The sequence below is a fragment of the Erpetoichthys calabaricus genome, chromosome 15 (genome assembly GCF_900747795.2).
Source record: "Erpetoichthys calabaricus chromosome 15, fErpCal1.3, whole genome shotgun sequence".
Classification (NCBI taxonomy): domain Eukaryota; kingdom Metazoa; phylum Chordata; class Cladistia; order Polypteriformes; family Polypteridae; genus Erpetoichthys; species Erpetoichthys calabaricus.
This window is the reverse complement of record NC_041408.2, coordinates 19737256-19758655: the sequence shown is the minus strand read 5'-3', so window position 1 is coordinate 19758655 and position 21400 is coordinate 19737256. Positions and strand designations below refer to the sequence as shown.

The 21400-nt window shown below is 40.3% G+C and overlaps 1 protein-coding gene across 1 annotated transcript in view; it reads left to right on the top strand.

Moving 5' to 3' along the window:
* crip3 (cysteine-rich protein 3) overlaps positions 1–21400 on the top strand; it is a 129837-nt gene that overhangs the window by 64976 nt on the left and 43461 nt on the right. Inside the window, exons 3-4 of the mRNA XM_028820579.2 lie at positions 11223–11280; positions 20905–21045. Of these exons, the coding sequence (XP_028676412.2) occupies positions 11223–11280; positions 20905–21045 (199 nt within the window). The remainder of the gene's footprint in view (positions 1–11222; positions 11281–20904; positions 21046–21400) is intronic.

Here is a 21400-nt window from a genome sequence, read left to right as displayed (position 1 = left end):
TCGGTTTTGTGCACATCAGTGCTGTATATAATATTACGACTTTGCAGCCGGGATACCAATTATACAGGTGGCTGCCCCAAAACTTTCTATGTCTCAGAGTCAAGTTTGTGACACTGCTCTCAGCTGTGAAAAGCACAGGGCGCCAGTGGTAGAATACCAGAATTGGCAGGTCCATGACAAATACCAATTGAGCTCCACGGTGCTGGGCAGTGAACACACGTCCCACTAGAGGACATCAGGCCCTCAGGCCTCCCTCATGAAGTCTGTTTCTGATTATTTGGTCAGAGACATTCACATCAGTGGCCTGCTGGTGGTCATTTTGTAGGCTCTGGCAGTGCTCATCCTGTTCCTCCTTGCCCAAAGGAGCAGATACCAGTGGGTCCTGCTGATGGGTTAAGGACCTTCTCTGGCCCTGTCCAGCTCTCCTAGAGTAACTGCCTGTCTCCTGGAATCTCCTCCATGCCCTTGAGACTGTGCTGGGAGAGACAGCAGACCTTCTGGCAATGACACATATTGATGTGCCATCCTGGAGAAGTTGGACTACCTGTGCCACCTCTGTAGGGTCCAGGTATCACCTTATGGTACCAGTAGTGACACTGAGAGTAGCCAAATGCAAAACGAGTGACAAAACAGATGAGGAGGGAAAAATGTCAGTGGCCTCCGCCCGTTAAACCATTCTTTCCTGTTTTGGGGATCGTCTCATTGTTGACCCTCTACTGCACCTGTTGTTCATTTAATTAACAGCCCCCTCTGTTACTTCACTGACCAGATCAATAGCCCAGAAGTTTCACTGACTTGATGCTATACTCTCATTAAAAAGTGTTCCTTTCATTTTTTTGAGCAGTATATATAAAAATGTTTGGGTGCTTTTTGTGTGCACATTGCAAGTTATTTCTGTTGATTGCAAATTTATTTTTTTTAAAACTTGCTATACACTGTTCTAGACTTGTAATAGTGAATGGTGCATTCATCTTATAAAAGGATGTTTGACTTTATATGTGTAAATTTTTAATTTGATCCATCTTTAATATGTTTGCAGCTGTGGGAGATGGCTGGCTGTTTATCCCAGCCAGCACCCCCAGGCCACTAGATGGAGCCCTCCCTGTGGCATGGGAGTGCCCCAAAGACCGGCAGGGAATTATGGACAGTGGAGTTTTTATTCCCAACCCTGCTGGACACCGTGGGGCCCACCAGAGGACTCTGCAGGGAGGCTCAAGGACTTATGCATGCCCTATAACCCAGAAACACGTCATCATCATATGACCAGAAGGGACGACGTGTGTCCGGGTTGAAGAAAAGGACTTTTAATCTGACCCGGAAGTGATAAGGACTCATGGACTGCTGGGCTGGAGCCACTTCCGGGTCGGAAGCTGAGCTGAGCTGGGAGGAAGGGTGGCAACACGTCTGGGAGTGGAGGATTGGTATTGTGATTAGTTATTGTATTGATTATTGATTGTAGTGTACTTATGTGTAGTGAGGAGTGTAGAGTGCTTGGTGCACATTATTATTATAAAATAAATAATTATAGTTTTACCTGGTGTTTGGAGTGGTACCCGAGGGTTCAAGGGAGCACTAATACGCTCTACTGCTACACAGCATTGTTTACTCTTTCATTGAAAATTATTTTGGCTTGTATTGTTTAAATAAACTTTTTGTAACACACGCTACATTATAAACTATACTTATAAAAACAACTTGGTTTTCTAAATTTAAAGTGCAGTTAAACGCTTCATATTTATGTTTGTGTGTGCTTGATATTTAATTGGCATGCTATCCTCCTTGAAATTTTTGATTCTCTGAATCAGTTTCTTTTTGCTAAGGACTATGATCATTCAGTTTGTTGGCAGATGCTGCTTAATTTTAGAGACTTAAGGAGTTCAAGGATATAAGAGCTCCTGGTATGCTTTTTATCGCTGATGTGTTTCGGAATTGTCCCTACAACTTGTACACCTACGTCATCCTCTCTTTATTCAGCCCTCTCCCCACTTTTTGATACCACTGCACTGGCTTTTTAAGGGAGTACATGATTAATGTTCTATTTTGGCTACTTGAAGTGTAATGCCGCGTCAAGTGACAATGTGTGTGAGAGCGTGTACTGCAAACTACATAAACAGTAATTGAGAATATAACTGAAGTTCTGTTTTGCCTAATTTTTTTGGAGGGGGCGGGACATTCTTAATTTATCTACACATGATGGAATGTGCAGAGCACATATGGAAACAATTTGCCAAAAATAGAAATGCATAAAGGAAGTATTTAAGAAGAATTTGGCTAGACTTTCCTAAAATACTGTTTTCACTATCCAAGTTGAACTCGCCCAACTTTCCTTTAAATGAAGAAAAAAAAAAGAAAGGTGGAGGGCAAAAATTACCCTGAGGGTTCAGATATGTAACGTTTCCACTTTCATACTTGTGAAGAATTTTAACTTCGTCAGTGCATGTGATTAATATTTGGCAACTCAAATTTAGGAGTAGATCTTCCTTAGTCAGCTTTTAAAACAGTGAATTGTTTTGAAAGTCACCTTATGAAAATAAACTAAGCAATGCATATATTTGAATCTTCAAAGAAAATATGTGCTTGATTATACACTACTATATGCTCTAGGCACATGTATTTAAAGAGCTTAATATACTGTATTAAAAATGCATCAGGTATTGCAAAATGAAGGTGAAAATACAGTTGTGTCTGCTCCGTGTATGTTATAAGGAGAAATTGGCACACTGAGAGTGCTGCTATCTAGCTCGCTTCATCGGGAAGTGTTCTTGGTGTTTCTTAGGAACACGAAAGTGATAGAAACTCTGAGCAAACCAGTCTTTTCAAAGCAGTTTTGAACAGCAAATAATTTTTTTAATGATAAAAAGCATACCTTAAGGCTATAATTGGAGAAAAATGCTAAATATAATTCTGTAGAATATGAAAGCTATGCAAGCTATACACACAATTCAAATACTGTAGCTGTGAATCTGAACTGGAAGCCATTGGGCTGCTTCTCTGCTGTTTGGATAAGATGCTGTCTGAACTCTGGTGGACTCTTCCTACTACATTTTATTGCAATCAATTTTATGGTGATGATCCCTACATGCACTAGGTTATCTGTTCCAGCATTGTCATGAATTTATGCTGTTTGGAGGATGAAAAATGATTTTATTCTGCAGCAAAGTATGACTATTTAATCTAGGCCATGCTTATTTCCTTAGGATATATTGAAAGCTGTTTCTTTCCATCAGTCACTACAGATAATAGGTTACAGTACAAATCATTGGTCCTAGCTCCAATTTATATTCAACATATTTTGAGTTATACACTAATTTAAACATAGTGTGATCATTTTTATAGTTTTCAGTAGCAAAGTACTACAGTAAAATTCATTTTAGAGTTTAATTATTTTAAAAAATGTTGATCCTGCATTTGTTTCCATTATACTAAACCACCTGTGTAAGCCCATGCTGTAAAAAGCCCAGGCTTCTAGAAACTATTGAAATCGTCAGGGGGAAAAAAATTGAAATGCAGAGTCGGCGGTTTCATTTTGTGGACGTGTTCGCCCTTCTTGTCTATCAGCGGCTAAGCAAGTTTCTCTCTCCTCGGAGGTTTTTGTTTTGCTGATGTGTTCGCTCCCCCTTGTCTATCAGCGGCTAAGTGAGCTTCTCTCTACTTTCTTTCCTTGGTGGTTTCACTTTGGCGATGGAGTCGCTTTCTTTCAGTTTCATGCTGTATCCTCGTACTTCTTTCTTCTCCCGACTCGTTAACTTGGGGCCGCCTTGCCCGGCTCTAAGCTTCATGCTGTATGTAGCCTCACACTTCAGGGCCGGACAGACAGACAGACACATATTTCCACGCATAGACGTTTATATATAAGATACTTAGACCTGTAGGATGAAATGCCTATATGTAACTTTGACCATTTTGCTAAGATGTAAAGACAAGTTAGTGACAACAATATCTAAAGTAATTTCTTCCTATCAATGAGTGGAAGTGAACCTGAAATTACCCACGTAATGCAGGCTGGTCAGAGGAGATGCTGGACTTTATATTTTGAGAGTTTTTATTCCTGGCACTAGTTATGCATACAGAGAAGCTTAATCATAAAGTGTTAAAATTACTGCTCCTCCAATTATGCGGAGTGGTGGAACTGAGGCTAGAGATTTGCACTGGCAATCAGAAGGTTGCTGGTTTGAATCCCGTAAATGCCGAAAGTGACTCTACTTCATTGGGCCCTTGAGCAAGGCCCTTAAACTGCAATTGCTCTGTCCTGGGTATGACGTTAATCTGCATCCAGCACTGCATGTCGGCCCTCCCACCTACAGGGCAAAACCCGGTGGTGGTTGGCAGAATTGGCCTTCCAGCCACCATAAAAAAAAAAAAAAAAACACCTCCCACTGTTCCGTTCCATCTGAACGAGTGTGGTGCGGAGGTGTTGCCCGTCGCAAGGCTGCACTCCATTCCTAATCTGGGATCCTGAGTTGCTTTGTCATGTGGTGTGAGTGGCAATGCGCTGTATCAGAGCATGCTCCTAACCTCTCTCTCTCTCTCATCTCTCTATGTTCTAAATTGAAGCATTTTTTGTTTATAAATTTTAAGACTACTTTCTGTTCTTACAGTGGGCATGTTCATATGTGATAGAAAAAGACTTGAAGCTTCTAAAAAATGTGTCCACTTTGAAGCACCAAATGTTTTAATTTATGAAAACGTGCCTTCTGTGTGATAACAGAAGAAATAATAATCATTGCATCACAGATTCTTGGTCCTATTTTTCTTGAGGTAAGGATACAGTTCTTGCTCTTTTGTGTGCAGTTGCAACAGCTATGGAGTTATGATAACGTAATGCCAAAACCCTGTTAGAATCTGCATAGTTATTTTAAATCTTCCATGGAGAGAGATGCACAGTGAGTGGCAACGGAGTGTTCTTTGTACACATAATAGCACCTCTGAACTGAACTGATTACGCAGCATTGCGTAATCACTATCTTAAAGACAGACCTCAGTATGTGCGTCTTGGTCTTGGGAACTGCACGTCTGACATTGTAGTCAGCAACACAGGAGCGCCACAAGGGACTGTACTTTCACCGGTCCTGTTCAGCCTATATACATCATACTTCCAATACAACTTGGAGTCCTGCCACGTGCAAAAGTTCACTGACGACACTGCTATCGTGGGCTGCATCAGGAATGGGCAGGAGGAGGAGTATAGGGACCTAATCAAGGACTTTGTTAAATGGTGCGACTCAAACCACCTACAACTGAACACCAGCAAAACCAAGGAGTTGGTGGTGGATTTTAGGAGGCCCAGACCACTCATGGACCCCGTGATCATCAGAGGTGACTGTGTGCAGAGGGTGCAGATCTATAAATACCTGGGAGTGCAGCTGGATGATAAATTAGACTGGACTGCCAATACTGATACTCTGTATAAGAAAGGACAGAGCCAGTTATACTTCCTTAGAATGCTGGCGTCCTTCAACATCTGCAATAAGATGCTGCAGATGTTCTATCAGACAGTTGTGGTGAACGCCCTCTTCTACGCGGTGGTGTGCTGGGGATGCAGCATTAAGAAGAGGGACGCCTCACACCTGGACAAACTGGTGAGGAAGGCAGGCTCTATTGTAGGCATGGAGCTGGACAGTCTGACATCTGTGGCAGAGTGACGGGTGCTGAGCAGGCTGCTGTCAATGATGGAGGATCCACCGCATCCACTGAACAGCATCATCTCCAGACAGAGGAGCAGCTTCAGCGACAGACTGCTGTCAATGTCCTGCTCCACTGACAGACCGAGGAGATTGTTCCTCCCCCAAATTATGCGACTCTTCAGTTCCACCCTTTTGGGGTTGGTTAACATTATATAAAGTTATTGTCTGTTTTTACCTGCATTATTATCAATCCTTAATATTGTTTTTTGTATCAGTAAGGTGCTGCTGGAGTATGTGAATTTCCCCTTGGGATTATCTATCTATCTATCTATCTATCCATCTATCTATCTATCTATCCATCTATCTATCTATCTATCTCTATATCTATCCATCTATCATCCATCCATCTATCATCCATCCATCTATCATCCATCTATCATCCATCCATCTATCATCCATCCATCCATCATCCATCCATCATCCATCCATCCATCCCTCCCTTTTATCGATCTGTCTGTCTGTATGTCTGTCCAGTAATACACAAATGGATATCTGAGAGAGAAAAACGCTTATCTTGGTATTTATTTGGAGGGGAATTTAAGCAAAGCTAGAGTCCTCCGTGCTGAGAAAGCTATTGCCACCATTTTGTGTTCAACACAGTCAATAGAATAACTAGATTTTACATTTTGAATATTTTTCCTAACAGTTGTAATCCCCTGGAGCATAAAGTCAGTACCGTGTTGTACTTGTGGAGAATGTCCAGCCATTCATCAGTAAGTGTCGAAAATGTAGCTGGGTCATGCATCAAGACTATCACCTGAAAAACACAAGCAAGGCTTATGGCTGAAGAATAACAATGTTACAGTTCTTGAGTGGTTTAGTCAAATTCCAGACCTAAACCTGCTGAAATATTATAGCAGGACCTGCTTAAAATATCACAAATGTTCCTCAGCTTAAGAAGTTCAGTAAAGAGTAGTAGAGAATACACCAAAATACCACACTGTACTGCGAAGGACTTCTATGCCTGTCAGAATGAATGTCACTATTCAAATATAATTCAAATGTATTTATAAAAAAGGACTTCTTCAAAGGCAAAGCTGACATGTTCTGTCAAAGAATGGTTGTTTGTTTAACCTGTGATAATTTTGGCATTGTGTTACTCCAGACGTGCTATGCAGAGCTGCTGTTTTATACTGATCTGTTAATCAGCCTTTTAGTAATTTTTAATGGTTAGCTATGTTATATACATCAGTAAAAGCCAGGAGCCTTCACAACATAGTATTTCTTTTTTAATCCCATTACTCTGCACTTTGATTTACATGTGTGCTCAGAGCAGTTTTTCAAAACTCTTCTCCTGTGCCCTAGGCGTATTGTTTTGCCATCTAATTCTGTCTCATTGACTCTTAAATCTGAGATCCCTGACTGTTGTTTAATGCTAAGACCTCCCCATTAAAGCAAATGAAAAATGACAGACATAATTTTTTGAAGAACAACTCACTTTTTCTGTATCATATCTCGAACATACACAGTCAAAAAATAAAATCCATCATAAAAATGTAAAGTGTATGATAGAGCAGATTGAACCACCACAAACCAGTTGTTTGTTTGTTTTTTTAATGCATGATGATTAATTGTGCTTGCTGACGATAAGTAATAAAAGAACTGAGCACAATGTTTTTAATGAGTACTATCATGATTCTGATGTCAGTGGGTCTGTAAATACATTCACACTCAATGTAGAACCTGGCACTGTGAGGCAGGAATGACGGGCCCACTCTGTCTACTGTATGTTAAAACCTCTGTACTGAAACTGCTAAACATCTTCCTGATTAAACTTCGGTGAATTTGTGTTCCTAAATTAGCCCTGTAAAGTGTGTGTGTGTATGTGCCCTACGATGGACTGCTGCCCATTGTTAGGATTGTTCCTGCGTTGCATCTGATGCTTACTAGGATAGGCAGCAGTAGCAATGCCACCCTGCCCTCGATAAATGTTTTGATGATGGAAGGCTGTATGTATCTATGAATGGATTAATTCAGGACTTGACCACTGATGTACCATACTGGCTTTCTCCCATTCAAGCACTGGCTGTATGCCTGTAATGTCTGTTCACTTCTTGTCACTACATCTCTTGCCTGCTACATGAGCTCAATATTCCCACTCACTGGAGCAGCATGTGCACTTTACCAATCCAGCCAGGGCAGGTGGTACCTTTCTTATAGTGAAAAGAATGGAATACATGTGATCAGCAGCGTACCACGAAATGAGACGAATGGGGAAGTAGGCAGTGACGTGACGCTCACAGACAGTCTCCTTTTAAAATAGTGAAATCTCACAACAGTGGTTTGCTTTTTGCATTTTTCCTTCTTAAAATAACATGGGTAGCTATTCTGTTTTGCAATGTATGTGTAATCTTAAGACACAAATCCGTAATCAATATCATTTTTGGCTTTAAAAATTGATGTATTTGGTAAGCTTTAAGGCTTTTTTTATCACAATATGAATGTGGGATTCCCTAGAGCGCCATTGTAAGGTGCAAGAACAGACAAAGTATTTTTAAAATTTGTTGAAAAATGCTTCACTTTACAAATTTAATGTAGTAAAGTAATATATATAATCATTGTGAAGAAATAACTTGAAAAATACAGAACCCATCCTTTAAACACCTCCTAAATGGCTGATATTTATTAAAAACTAGGGGGCTTTGCCCCCTGCTCGCTTTGTTCACCAACCCCCTGGCCAGCGATATGCGGTTCTGCCGCTCGCTTATGTGGATGTGAATGTACAATTTAAACAGATTTTCATTTTAATGTCTGTCTATTAAATTAAATGACTTGTTTGGCTCTAAGATTTGTTAATTGTCTTTGCAAAAGCTATTCTGTTAACATTTTAATACGAATAGCATATCAATGTCTCCTTTGTTGTCTAATGTTATCCCCTGAAGATGTACTACATTACCTTTCTTAGATACATGCTTCTTTCTACAGTAATTCGTGCGGTGGAACACTGGACGGTGTTAATGGTTATAGATATTCTACAAGATGTTGTAAGTTGATGTTTTCATCTTCCGCATGATCACCGCCAACTGTTTCAGCAGAGTCTATTGCAGGGGTCCTCAATCACAGTCCTGGAGGGCCACAGTGGCTGCAGGTTTTTGTTCTAACCCGGTTGCTTAATAAGAAAGCAATTCTTGCCAATAATTTAATTTGATTGGGTTGTTAGTTTTAACTCCACTATGTCAGCTCATTCTCCTATCCTGGATTTTCTTCCCCTTTCTAAGGATATCATCCAAATGATTTGAAGGCTAAAATGGAGGAGTAATTCTCAGTCGATGACTTTTTTTCTCTTTACTTTCCTTCCAAGTATTTAATTAAACCCGATAGTGCATGATACATACACACAGGTGTAAATGGTAACAAGCTAAATGGAGAAATGCTGGTCTCTTTTGTCATTTGCATGTTATGGCTAATAAGGAACAATTAAAAACCAAGACTACCGCTGTTTAAGACTAAAATAAGCAATAAGGGTTTCAAAATCGTAACAAGCGGGACAACTAAAGTGAAGCAGAAGTGTTACTTGAGCAATAAGTGCTTCTTCTTATTAAGCAATTGGGTTGGAGCAAAAACCTGTGGCCACTGCGGCCCACCAGGACTGTGATTGAGGACCCCTGGTCTATAGATACGCATTTAACCAATTTGCTGTGTAACCAATCGACATTTTTCACGTTAATTCGTTTGACTTCATCGTTTCTCGGTGCTAGGATTGCCCGTGTACTCATTTATTCTTTTGATAACCCTTTGTGATAAAATTCTTCAATAAGATTTGGACATAATATGTCTTCTTTAATTGGGAACTTAAAGTAAGGAAAATGTTAAAATTTCTAAGACCTGAGAGAGCAGGAACTGTGTCTGTCAAAAGCATTCACACGAATGACAGGTGAGGGTAACTGTGGGTGTGGTTGAATATGGTTGACAGGAGGGCGTGACTTTTAAAAATATCCTGGCAATATTCTTGTCTCGCGGGACTTAAAATCTTTTCCAAAAAGTCTTGTATCCTAAAAATTCTCGTCGAATTGAAAGATTTTTTTATATAATAGATCTGTAGTACTAGGGTGTTGTACCGTGTTAGCCATTATGAATGTAGAGAAAAGCCAAGCAAAATGACACCTTTTATTGGCTAACTAGAAAGATTACAATATGCAAGCTTTCAAGGCAACTCAGGCCCCTTCTTCAGTTTACATCTTGCCTGAAGAAGGGGCCTGAGTTGCCTCGAAAGCTTGCATATTGTAATCTTTCTAGTTAGCCAATAAAAGGTGTCATTTTGCTTGGCTTTTCTCTACATTTATATAATAGAGAAATGTTATTAAGCTTTTTTGGTTAAAATAACCCCACAGATCATACCATGGATATATGAATATAGCTTTTCAGAGGTAATATGTAGCTAGAGGAGTGGTAGTCCATTAGACCCTCTGTAGTGGACAGCCATACAGTGTGTGTGCAGCAGTGAAGATCTGCAAAAAATGAAATCTGAGCAAGTGGAAAAGTATTTATATCATGATCTTAAACCTTATTTTCCTTATTGTAAGAATTATTGACTTGTCAAAAAAATTGTATTTACAATTATTTAGCTTACTTTAAGAAATCTTGTCAAGTAAATTTTGCTTACACCATTGGCAGATTTTTTTTACTAGATAAAAGCAAAACACCCCCCATTTTTAAAGTTTTTGTGTCTAGTTTTTGCATAGGCATTTTTTGCAGTGGACGGCACGGTGGCGCAGTGGGTAGCGCTGCTGCCTCACAATTGGGAGACCTGGGTTCACTTCCCGGGTCCTCCCTGCGTGGAGTTTGCATGTTCTCCCCGTGTCTGCATGGGTTTCCTCCGGGCGCTCCGGTTTCCTCCCACAGTCCAAAGACATGCTGGTTTGGTGGATTGGTGATTCTAAATTGGCCCTAGTGTGTGCTTGGTGTGTGGGTGTGTTTGTGTGTGCCCTGCAGTGGGTTGGCACCCTGCCCAGGATTGGTTCCTGCCTTGTGCCCTGTGTTGGTTGGGATTGGCTCCAGCAGACTCCCGTGACCCTGTGTTCGGATTCAGCGGGTTAGAAAATGGATGGATGGATGGATTTTTTGCAGTGGCGTGTGAAGATTCATTTATTAAAGTTCACTGAAAAATTCAAAGGGATTCTTTCTAGTACTAGCTTTTTTGGGAACCCTGACATTTTACTAATGTACCTCGAGTGTTTGTTTGTGACATCCTAATGCTTTAAATCATTGAATGCCAACAAATATGAACATGTTTATGAAGGGTGCACTTTTATTGTGTAATTAGTCTCGCATAACTCTGAGCTCCAGAGACATAGCAAAGTGCGCTACATATTTTAGGCTCCATTTCTAAAGGTGCTATATAGGAGTAAAGAGCGTCGAGGTCTGACAAAATCATTAGCAGAAAGTTTGCTGAGTGAAAATAAAAAAAGGTTATTCACTGGATATGATTAAGAATTGAAAAGTCTTTTGTTCTTACAAAAGCAGTTTAGTCTTTAATTCAGTTGATTTTTTTTTCTTGTTACTGCACATTACTAAGCTGCTCTTTTTCTTCTGGTACAGCATGATGGGATGCCATACTGTCACAAGCCATGTTACGCAACCCTTTTTGGACCTAAAGGTATGTGTACAAAGCAGCAAGTTCCTTATTCCACTAAACTAACACCTTTTAGTTCATACCAGGAGATGCTAATTTGCTGGTTCATTGTTTTTGTTTTTTGTTTCTTAATGTGAGTTTATTTATTTTTTTGTTTGTTTCTTTTTCCCCGTTTTCTTTAAAGGTTATGTGTAACATTCCAATACCTGCCGCAAAACAGTATAAACTGCTTACTATTAATATGTCAACGTACCATGCTTATTCTTCTAAACTGCATGCTGACAAGCACAATTGATGATTCATTATGTTTAAGCCTTCACAAGGCACTTCTATTTAATTGTATTTAATCTCGGACTCTGTTTTGCACAATCCCGTGCTTCATTAGGTGTATTCTTCTTTTGCTGTTATCAATATGTACTTTAAAATCCTTGAAGTGTTTTGTCGAGGTCTGACTCCCCCCTCTCTCTTTCCTCTGGCTCTTTTAATTATTTGAGGTTATAAATTTTATTCCAAGGATAATTGTTTTAATCATTCAATTCTTAAACATCATTTTTAGGTTTGCTTTTACTTTTAATGTCACAGTAACTGCTCATCCGCTTCACTTCTCACATGGTGATATTCAAGTGTCACGTCTGACCCAGTCAGTAGGATTAATGTGATGTGTGCTGACCTCAATGAGCCTGATGTAAAGGGTGTAATGAAACTTGCTGAAAATCCAGAACAGAGTGCTGAGATACTCATTATAGCTGCATAATTTGAAGAGGGACGGACTCTCCCAGCTTAAAACTTCATCTTGTGTCACGGGTAATCCATTTTATGATAGCTTGGCCAGTATCTCAAAGACTGCTGAGCTGCAGGTGACGCTCACTAGTAGAGTTATGACATTAACATACTGTATTTTGAATCTCCACCATTTTTTTAAATTAGAAAAATCCATGAACAGTAGACCCCGCAGAGCCTTAATTTGTATGTTTACATTTTAAATTAAGATCCTTGAAATGCAAAACACACATGAGAGGATTTCACGTTCCATTTCAATGCTTATTTCTCATATATTTCCGTATTTAAAGAGCTTATTTTCTCTACATTGTAAAAAAACATTTACAATTTAGGTATTTCTTTTAAGACATTTTACAAACAGAATTTTGACATTATTCCTACTGTGTCTTACCAATGTTACAACTTTTGCGATTTTGTTCTTTTAGAGTTTTGTTACCAGGGATTCCACATAGCACACAAAGGGGCATTGATAAAGGGCCTGCCCTGTTTTACAGTACTTATTATCTGAATTTCTATACTAATTATCTTTTTTACATTTGATATCTTTTGTTTTAATCCACTCTTGTGGAATATTTATAGTTTCTAAAACGCCATGTACATTGAATAATCACCTCATTATGTATAATTGTCCTTCCTGTATAGTCTGTGAAAGTGTCATATGTGTAGCCTATGCTGTTTAAAACCTGGGGTCAATTGTGCATTCATTAACTTTATTCATTAGAATTCATTAGAATTAAATTCATTTCAGTTCATTAGAATTAAAATAACTAAAGAATTATGAAGTATACAGTTATGACATGCTGGCATAACTATCAGAAACCATGGCTGAGGCTTTCATTGGCATATTGAGAATGGAGACACAATCCAAAAAGCATCCAGACTAAAACCCTCCATTACAGAAATGGATCATTGATGAGATCGACCAATGCAAATACTGTTTCTGCAGAAAAGGGACGAGTCTGCTAAAGGATCAACAATAGAGTAGAAAGAGACCTGTTATAATGCACAATTCTTTGAAAATTGCCACAGATGTAATATGAAACTTGACAGCCAAGCGTTCTGCTTCCTTCACCAAAATTGTAGGCAGTCATAGTGAACTGAGGAACACAAAATTGGTAAACCATTCATTGTCCTGATGAATCCTGATTCATGTGGATTAATGCTAATGAAGTTTGGAAAGAGGCATAAACGCAGCATCAGTGGCTTTGGTGTCAGATTAATGTTTATTATAAAAAATGGATTTCTTGTTAACAGTAGAGCAGTGTTTGATATCTGAAGATATGCCTTCATAACTGTAGTTTGCCCATCTTCAAGTGGCCTTTTTCAACAGGACAGTGCACAATGTCACCAAACTAGGAAAGTCCTCAACTGTGTCCAGGAATACGGCAATGAATTCATCATAATTCAGTGGCTTCCACAATTAATAAGTTCTAAATCTAATTCAGTACCCGTGGAAAGAAATGGATGAAGTTTTTTGGAGCTGAGAATCGTGGTCGTGTGTGTGTGATATATATGTGATGTTTTTTGTCACACTTTAAATCTGGCTTATTTTAAAACCTACATATATATGTTTGGTACAGTATCTTTTCAGAATTTATAGAACTTTAATGGGATGTTGTTAGATTTTCAGATTCTTGTTCCATTTTTAAATTATAAACTAAAAAATATCAAGAACTTGCGTCCCGCGAGACGAGACTTTGTGCCAAAAGATTTAACCATGCCCGGGGCCAGAAATAAAAGACAGAGTAAAACAGCTGCTATACAGGCTTTTACATGTTCGAAGCGCTGCACGAGATGCAGATCACACGGCACAGCAGCAGCAGCAGCAAGCCAGCAGCTGATCGAGCAAAGAGGAAGTAAAAAAAAAAAAAAAAAAAACTATTTCCCATTGTATCACCGTTTAAGAAGGGATTTCAGAGGAGTGACTGCATCTCCTTGGGGTGCGTTCAGCCCCCTTCTTCACAATGCGAGCGGCAGAGATGCAAAGCAGCTGTCGTGTAGTGCAGGCTGGGGGGGGGGTTGGCAAGCGAAGTGAGCAGGGGACAAACCCCCTAGTACAGGGGTAGGCAACGTCGGTCCTGGAGTGCCACAGTATGTGCAGGTTTTTGTTCCAACCCAGTTCCTTAATGAGAACTCAATTATTGCTGATGAAGCACATATTGCTTAAGTGACATTTTAATGCTTCATTTTAGTGGTCTCGCTTGTTAAGGTTCTCCAACCTTAATTGCTTATTTCAATCTTAAACTGCTGCATTCAGTGTTTTAATTGCTCCTTATTAGCAATAAGATGTAAAACAGGGGTAGGCAATGTCGGTCCTGGTGAGCCACAGTGGCTACAGGTTTTCATTCAACCCAATTGCTTAATTAGAAACCAATCATTGCCAATCTCAGACCTTATTTAATTTTATGGCTTGTTAGTCTGTGCAATGTAAGGCTTTTATATCGTAGATTTTTTTCCTTTCCAAGGATATCATCCAAATGATTTGAAGCCTAAAACAGATCATTTTCAGTCTGTCACATTTTTCTATGAAGTGTTTTATTAAATCAAACCGTGCATGATGAACACACACAGATGTAAATGGAAAAAAGCTAGCTGGAGAACTGCTGGCTGCTTTGTCTTTTACATCTTATTGCTAATAAGGAGCAATTAAAACACTGAATGCAGCAGTTTAAGATTGAAATAAGCTATTAAGGTTGGAGAACCTTAACAAGCGAGACCACTAAAATGAAGCATTAAAATGTCACTTAAGCAATATGTGCTTCATCAGCAATAATTGAGTTCTCGTTAAGGAACTGGGTTGGAACAAAAACCTGCACATACTGTGGCACTCCAGGACCGACGTTGCCTACCCCTGCCCTAGTATATTATGTGTGTGTGTGTGTATGTGTGTGTGTATGTATATAATATATATATATAATATGAACTGCTCCCATATACTGTTGGTGAACCAACAAAGTCACTGTGTTGTGCAGTACAATCAAAATTGTAATATACTGTACATTCGATGAACATGTCGGAAAGACGGACGAATTTGTGGTGGATGAACTGGAAATCGGTGCAGGGAGGCGATGACGTGAACAGAGGGTGACGGAGGTGATGTCATCAAAGGGTGACCAGAGGTGAAGTCATCAGGGAGGGATGGTTGGAATGCGGAAGTTCTTCCTATGACAGGATAGTGTTGTGGCGTAGGTTTCACATACCGGGATGTGTTTGGTCATCGGTTTTTCTTGTGAATAAAAGAGAGAAGCATTAGTACGCCGTCTTAGATCCCCATCCAGTGAGTTTTCACGCTCCGTTTGTCCTTTTGGCTGCAACATTCAAAATTCAAGAGTATTTGTCATTTCATCCATATATAGTAGTACAGCATACAGTGAAATGAAACAACGTTCCTCCAGGACCATGGTGCTACATAAACCACAGGACAACAAAGAATCCACGACACATAACATAGACACATAATATATAACAAGGTGCATGTGAGTCAAATGTGCAAATATGTGCAACCATGTGCAACACTACAGAACACATATATCAGTCTGGTCCATGAGTATTCAGGAGTCTGACTGCTTGGGGGAAGAAACTGTTACACATTTTGGTGGTGAGGGCCCAAATGCTTCGGTACCTTTTTCTCAATGGCAGGAGTGTAAACATTGAATGCGAAGGGTGTGTTTGATCATTCACAATGCTGGTGGCTTTGCGGATGTGGTGTAAATGTCCATGATAGAGCGAAGAGAGACACCAATGATCATGTTGAATGCTGAGCCAAAGTCGATAAACAACATTCGAATGTATGTGTCCTTATTGTCCAGATGAGCGAGAGCCAAATGGAGAGTGGTGGCTATTGCATCATCTGTTGAACGGTTCTGGCGATAAGCAAACTGCAGGGGGTCCAGTGAGGGGGGCAGCAGGATTTTGATGTGCCTCGTGACAAGCTTCTCGAAGCACTTCACGATGATGGATGCGAGTGCAACGGGACGGTAGTCATTGAGGTTGGACACTTGTGACTTTTTTGGCAAGGGGACTATGGTGGTGGTTTTGAAGCAGATTGGGCCGATGACAGTGCTCAGGGAGATGTTGAAGATATCCGCAAAAACGTCTGCCAGCTGGTCTGCACATTTCCTCATTACTCTGCCTGGAATATTGTCTGGTCCTGCAGCCTTCCGTGGGTTGACTCTTCGTAGAGTATTTTTCACATCGGCCACAGTCAGATGTAATGCCTGGTCGCTAGGAGGAGAGGTGGTCTTCCTCATCACCATGCTTCAAACCATGCATAGAAGTTATTCAGCACATCTGGAAAGGAGGCATCACCGTCACAAGTGAGTGGTGTTGTCCTGTAATTAGTGATAGCCTGGGAAGAGTCCATGGATTCTTTGGGCTTGTGTGCGTTTTGCTGCTCTGATGGTGTGGGATAGTTTGGCCCTCGCTGTTCTCAGGGCGATTTCATCACCTTCCCTGAAGGCAGAGTCCCAGGTCCTCAGTAGCACATGCACTTCCTCTGTAATCCACGGTTTCTGGTTGGGGTGTGCAGTGATGTACTTGGAGACAGTAACGTCATCAATGCACTTATTGATGTAGCTGGTCACTGATGACATGTACTCCTCCAAGCTGATACAGTCACTGTTGGTTGCAGCCTCTCTCAACATGTCCCAGTCAGTGTACTCAAAACAGTCTTGAAGAGCAGAGATGGCTTCTGCTGGCCAGGTTCTCACCTGCTTCAGAAGTGGTTTGGTGCATCTGACGAGCCATCTGTATGCTGGAATTAATGTGACCGAGATGTGATCTGAGTTTCCGACGTGGGGGCGGGGCTCTGTCCGGTACACAGCAGGGATGTTTGTATAAATAAGATCCAGTGTGTTCGTCCCTGTCGTTGCAAAGTCCACAAACTGATGGAATTTAGGGAGCACTGACTTGATATTCGCATGATTGAAATCTCCAGTGACAATAACCAGTCCATCTGGGTGTTCTGTATGTCTGTGATGACGCTGTACAGTTCCCAGAGTGCTTCCTTAGCATTAGCTAAGGAATTAGCAATAGCTGGGGGGGGTATGTAAACTCCGATTATGTGGATGGTGGTGAATTCCCCAGGCAAATAAAAAGGTCTACATTTAGCAATCGCAAACTCCACTAGCTGTGAGCAGTAGCTAGAAACAAGCAGAGTTACTGCACCATTCCGTGTTGATATAAGCACACAGACCACCACCGCGAGTCTTACCGCACAGAGTAGCATTTCTGTCGGCTCGAAACTCTGCTAGCCCATCTAGCTGAATGGCGGCATCCGGAACTCTGTCGCTGAGCTGCCACTCCGTGAAAACAAAGACACAACAGTCTCTAAACTCACATGGGGGAGTTCGCTGGAGTCGAATGCAGTCCAATTTATTGTCCAGGGAGCAGAAATTAGAAAGTAATATGGACGGGACCATCGGCCGGCTAGGGTTAGCTTTTAGCCTAGCACGGACCCCCGCTCGTTTCCCACGTTTCCGCTTCCTCGTACACCACTTCCGTGTGCCTCCCCCTCGGCCCTTCGCATCAGGCGATGCCGGGGGCTGAAGGTCCAGTTCTTGGAGCAGACCGAGGTTGCACAGTTTGTCCCACAGATCATTCTTTCTTTGTTTTTATATGAATGTTGGTAGCAGAGAAGCGTCTCACGTTGATATACACGGACACTAGTTGTTCTGATGTCCATGTACTACTGAAGAGCAGAAAACAAAATGACAAATACTACATAAAAACACTATTTCGGTCCGGAGAGGCTGCTGCGAGCTGCCGCCGCGCCACCTTCCACTTCACACCACAATCGCGCGTGTGTGACAGTATATATAATTTTTTTTGCCAGTTTTCTACAATTGTATCCCTTTACATAACACTTTTTAATTCTATATTGAGTGTAAGTAATGAATCAACTTCCTATTAGTTGCTTGTATAATTTGTTTGTTGCTAGCATGGTAATGGAGTGGCAGTGCTGCTACCTTGCAAGACTGGGATTCATGTCCCAGATGCTCCCTGTATTGGGTTTGCATGTTCTCCCCCATGAGTTTAATCTGGGTGCTACAACTTCTTCCTGCAGTCCAAAGACATGCAGGTTAGGTGTATTGGTGATGCTAAATTGCATATGTCTTTGTTGCTTTGTGCCTGATGCTTGCTGGGATAGGTTGCAGTTTCCCTGTGACCCTGCTCTGGTCAAGTGGTTTTAGAAAACAAATGGATGGAGTGTAATGAGAAATGAATTTTTCAGGTGTGAAAACTGAACTCTTCCAAGTTCTATTGATGAGTATTGATGGATGGACTTTGCTGTTTGAATTCTTCAACTAATTTAGACCAATCATGCCTTAATTACATTATAGCATTTACTAATTTAGGCTTTTACCAGAGACATTCTACACCCATAAACATTCAGAAACCCTTTTTCAGAAGAGGTACAGGGCTATTTCTAGTGAATTTATACTGAATCGTAGTTAGAATTGTGTTGTCAAAATGAAGACGTTTTGGGTCAGTGGCTAAATCGCCTTGAATGTGATGCATAAAAATGTTCATGAAAAGTTGTAGTATTGTATAAACGTTTGTGCCCAGTTACCATATGTCTAGACGAAGGTTAACACTGCATTGGTAGCAGTCATATCAATGGACAGGCATTGTCTGGATATTTTTTTCTGATTTGGACAGCTTGCTATTACTGGAGAAGTCGTGATTTCTGCTCCATATTAGGGGATTCTTGAGAATGCCAGGCTGAAGCACAGCCAAATCAAGCACAATGAGCAAGTGTATATAAGAAAAATATTACAAAAAAATTTTAAATATTTTGAGTATTTTAGTAAAGCTGCTGACCTAAACAGAACCCAATACATGCAGCTCATTTGCAAACACAAATCTTAAAGATGTGAAACAGAAAACAGGAGTGAACTACAATTCCAAATGTGTGAATTCCGTTTTTTTCCTGGTTAAATTTACTTGTAAATGGGGAACAATTGGTTCATTTATTAAACAGAGCACAGGATATGACAGAACTTTACTCCAGAATGTATTTACATATATTATATTTTAACAACTTTGTACCACTATGGAAAAATACACAGTAGTATGGAAAGTCAGATAATTGCAGTAAAGAGTTTTTTCATTTAAATAATGGGTAACATTGGTGGTGCCGTCAGTAACGCTGCAGTCCCACAGATTGAGTTTTAAACTCCTCACTCAGGTGTTGTTTGTGTGAGGTTTGCATGCTTGTGTCTGAATGGGTTTTCCTCTGGGTATACTACCTCTACTTCGCAAAAGCTTAATTTACCCTGTGTCACAATAAGAGTCCACAGATATCAAAAAGGTTTTGGGGCAGCCACCCGTATATTATGCTTTGGCTGCAAATGGTTATTTTTGTTGAGTTGTTTACAGATTAGTGTCTAAGACAGAACTGATTTGAGCTAGGTAAAAATGGTGGCTTTAAAGGCCGTGACCGGAAGTGACGTCTTCTGGACTGGCGCTGGAAGTGATGTCGTCGAGACCGGAAGTGATGTCGGCTGGATCCCCGGTACTGGAAAGTGGCATCTTCAGGACTGGAAGTGACGTCCTGTGTGGCGCCGGTTCCGGACATGACTTCCTCAATGGCACCTGTACCGTAGTGACGTCATCAATGGTGCCGGTACTTAGTGGGATTTCCCGAAGACAGTCTGCAGAGGATGGAAAGAGAAAGTTAGTGCAGATCGCCACCTCCTGGTCTGGCGTGGTACTACTGTTACTTAAGCCCTCTAGCTGCCTCCCATGTGCTTGTGTGTGACACCTATGTGAGTATAGGGTGTGCATAAGTGTACAGTGGACCTGAATTGGATTAAGTGAGCTTCACAATGTTACGTTTTTAACAGCTTAATATCAGTGTAGAAAAATTGAAGAGTCATTTTTGTTCAGAATATTGTTAATTTTCTGCCATTTGATTCCAAAACCTTTGTAAACTATCCTTACAGTGTTTGTGATTCAAAAGGTAAATAAATGTTCTGTCCGTCCGCTTCTCTGCATTTAAATATCAAGCAACTAGCAGCCCTCAACAACATGGTTTGTCTGCTGTGTATAATTAAATTCGCAAGACTGAATTATGCTTTAACTTTCTGGTTATACTGTGAAATTAGAATAATGTTGCAAAGGTGTACACTATGGAATTGAATCAACATCCTATAGCAGTGGTCCTCAAGTTCAGGCCTGGGGCCCCTTATGGCTGCAGGTTTTTGTTTTCGAAAAAATTTCACAGTGATCCACTTCTAACCTTTTTCATTCGATCTCATTTTTTTAATTAGCTACCTATTTTTCTCTTATTTTGTATCTAGAAAAGTGCGGTAGTGTGAGATTCACATTTACAGTATATGTATTTTTGCTGTATCTTTCATTGCTTAACTCTTAGTTTGTCATTTTTAAAACGTTTTCTATGGCGTTTGCTCTTGTAATTGTGTCTGACTATTGGCAGTCAATGATGAGCTCCGCAGACACCAGTACAAACAACACATAATGCTAATGGGTAGCTATTTCACTATTTATCTTTTACCACTTTTATGCTTATAAGTAATATCTTAAAAATCCGTGACATTAAAAAAGAACAAAATATTAAAGAGAAAAGAATGAATTCTTACCCATCTAACACGCATCAATTCTTTCTTCATTCTGTAAATAGTTTGCATGTACAATTTTTGCAATTTCTAAAAAGAAAAAAACAACATAAGCAAGCTGTGAGTTCCCAGTTTAAGTAAGGTCCGTCTAAAAGCAGAAGCTGGTTGAGATGAAGCCACGGGAGAACCATTGTCCTATTGCATGCACCTTGTAGTATGTTGTTACATTAGTGTGACTACTTTATGAATATGCTTATAGTTTGAACCTTTTCCAATAATATCAACACAGGAGTCAATATTGGAGGTGCAGGAAGCTACATTTACGACACTCCACCATCCACGCCTGTGAGCAAATCAATGGAAAGCCCCAGTGGTAACTCTCCTACTACACCTTGGACAGCTAATCAGACGGTAAAAACACAGCAGAAAGGTATGTAGCCATGATCACAATCTGTACTTTATGAGCCTATGTTTATAATCAGTGATGCAAAATGGAAACTTCTCATTCTCGTATTAATAAATTGAAATATAGCAGAAATTAAGGTATTGTTAACAAGTATTCAGTTCAGTTTATGCATGTTACACATTTTTCTATAGATGCTTTACTTTTCCTTCCACATCCTAAAGGCAAATGTGCATAATTCCAGACTCCAGATGGACCTTGTGTGAACCAGTGTGAATGTGTACACCTGAGTCCTGCAGGTTTGGTTCCTACCTTGTATGTAATGTTGCTAGGGTTGACTCTGGTTCCTGGTGTTCCTATAACTAAGTGGGCCCATCAAGCA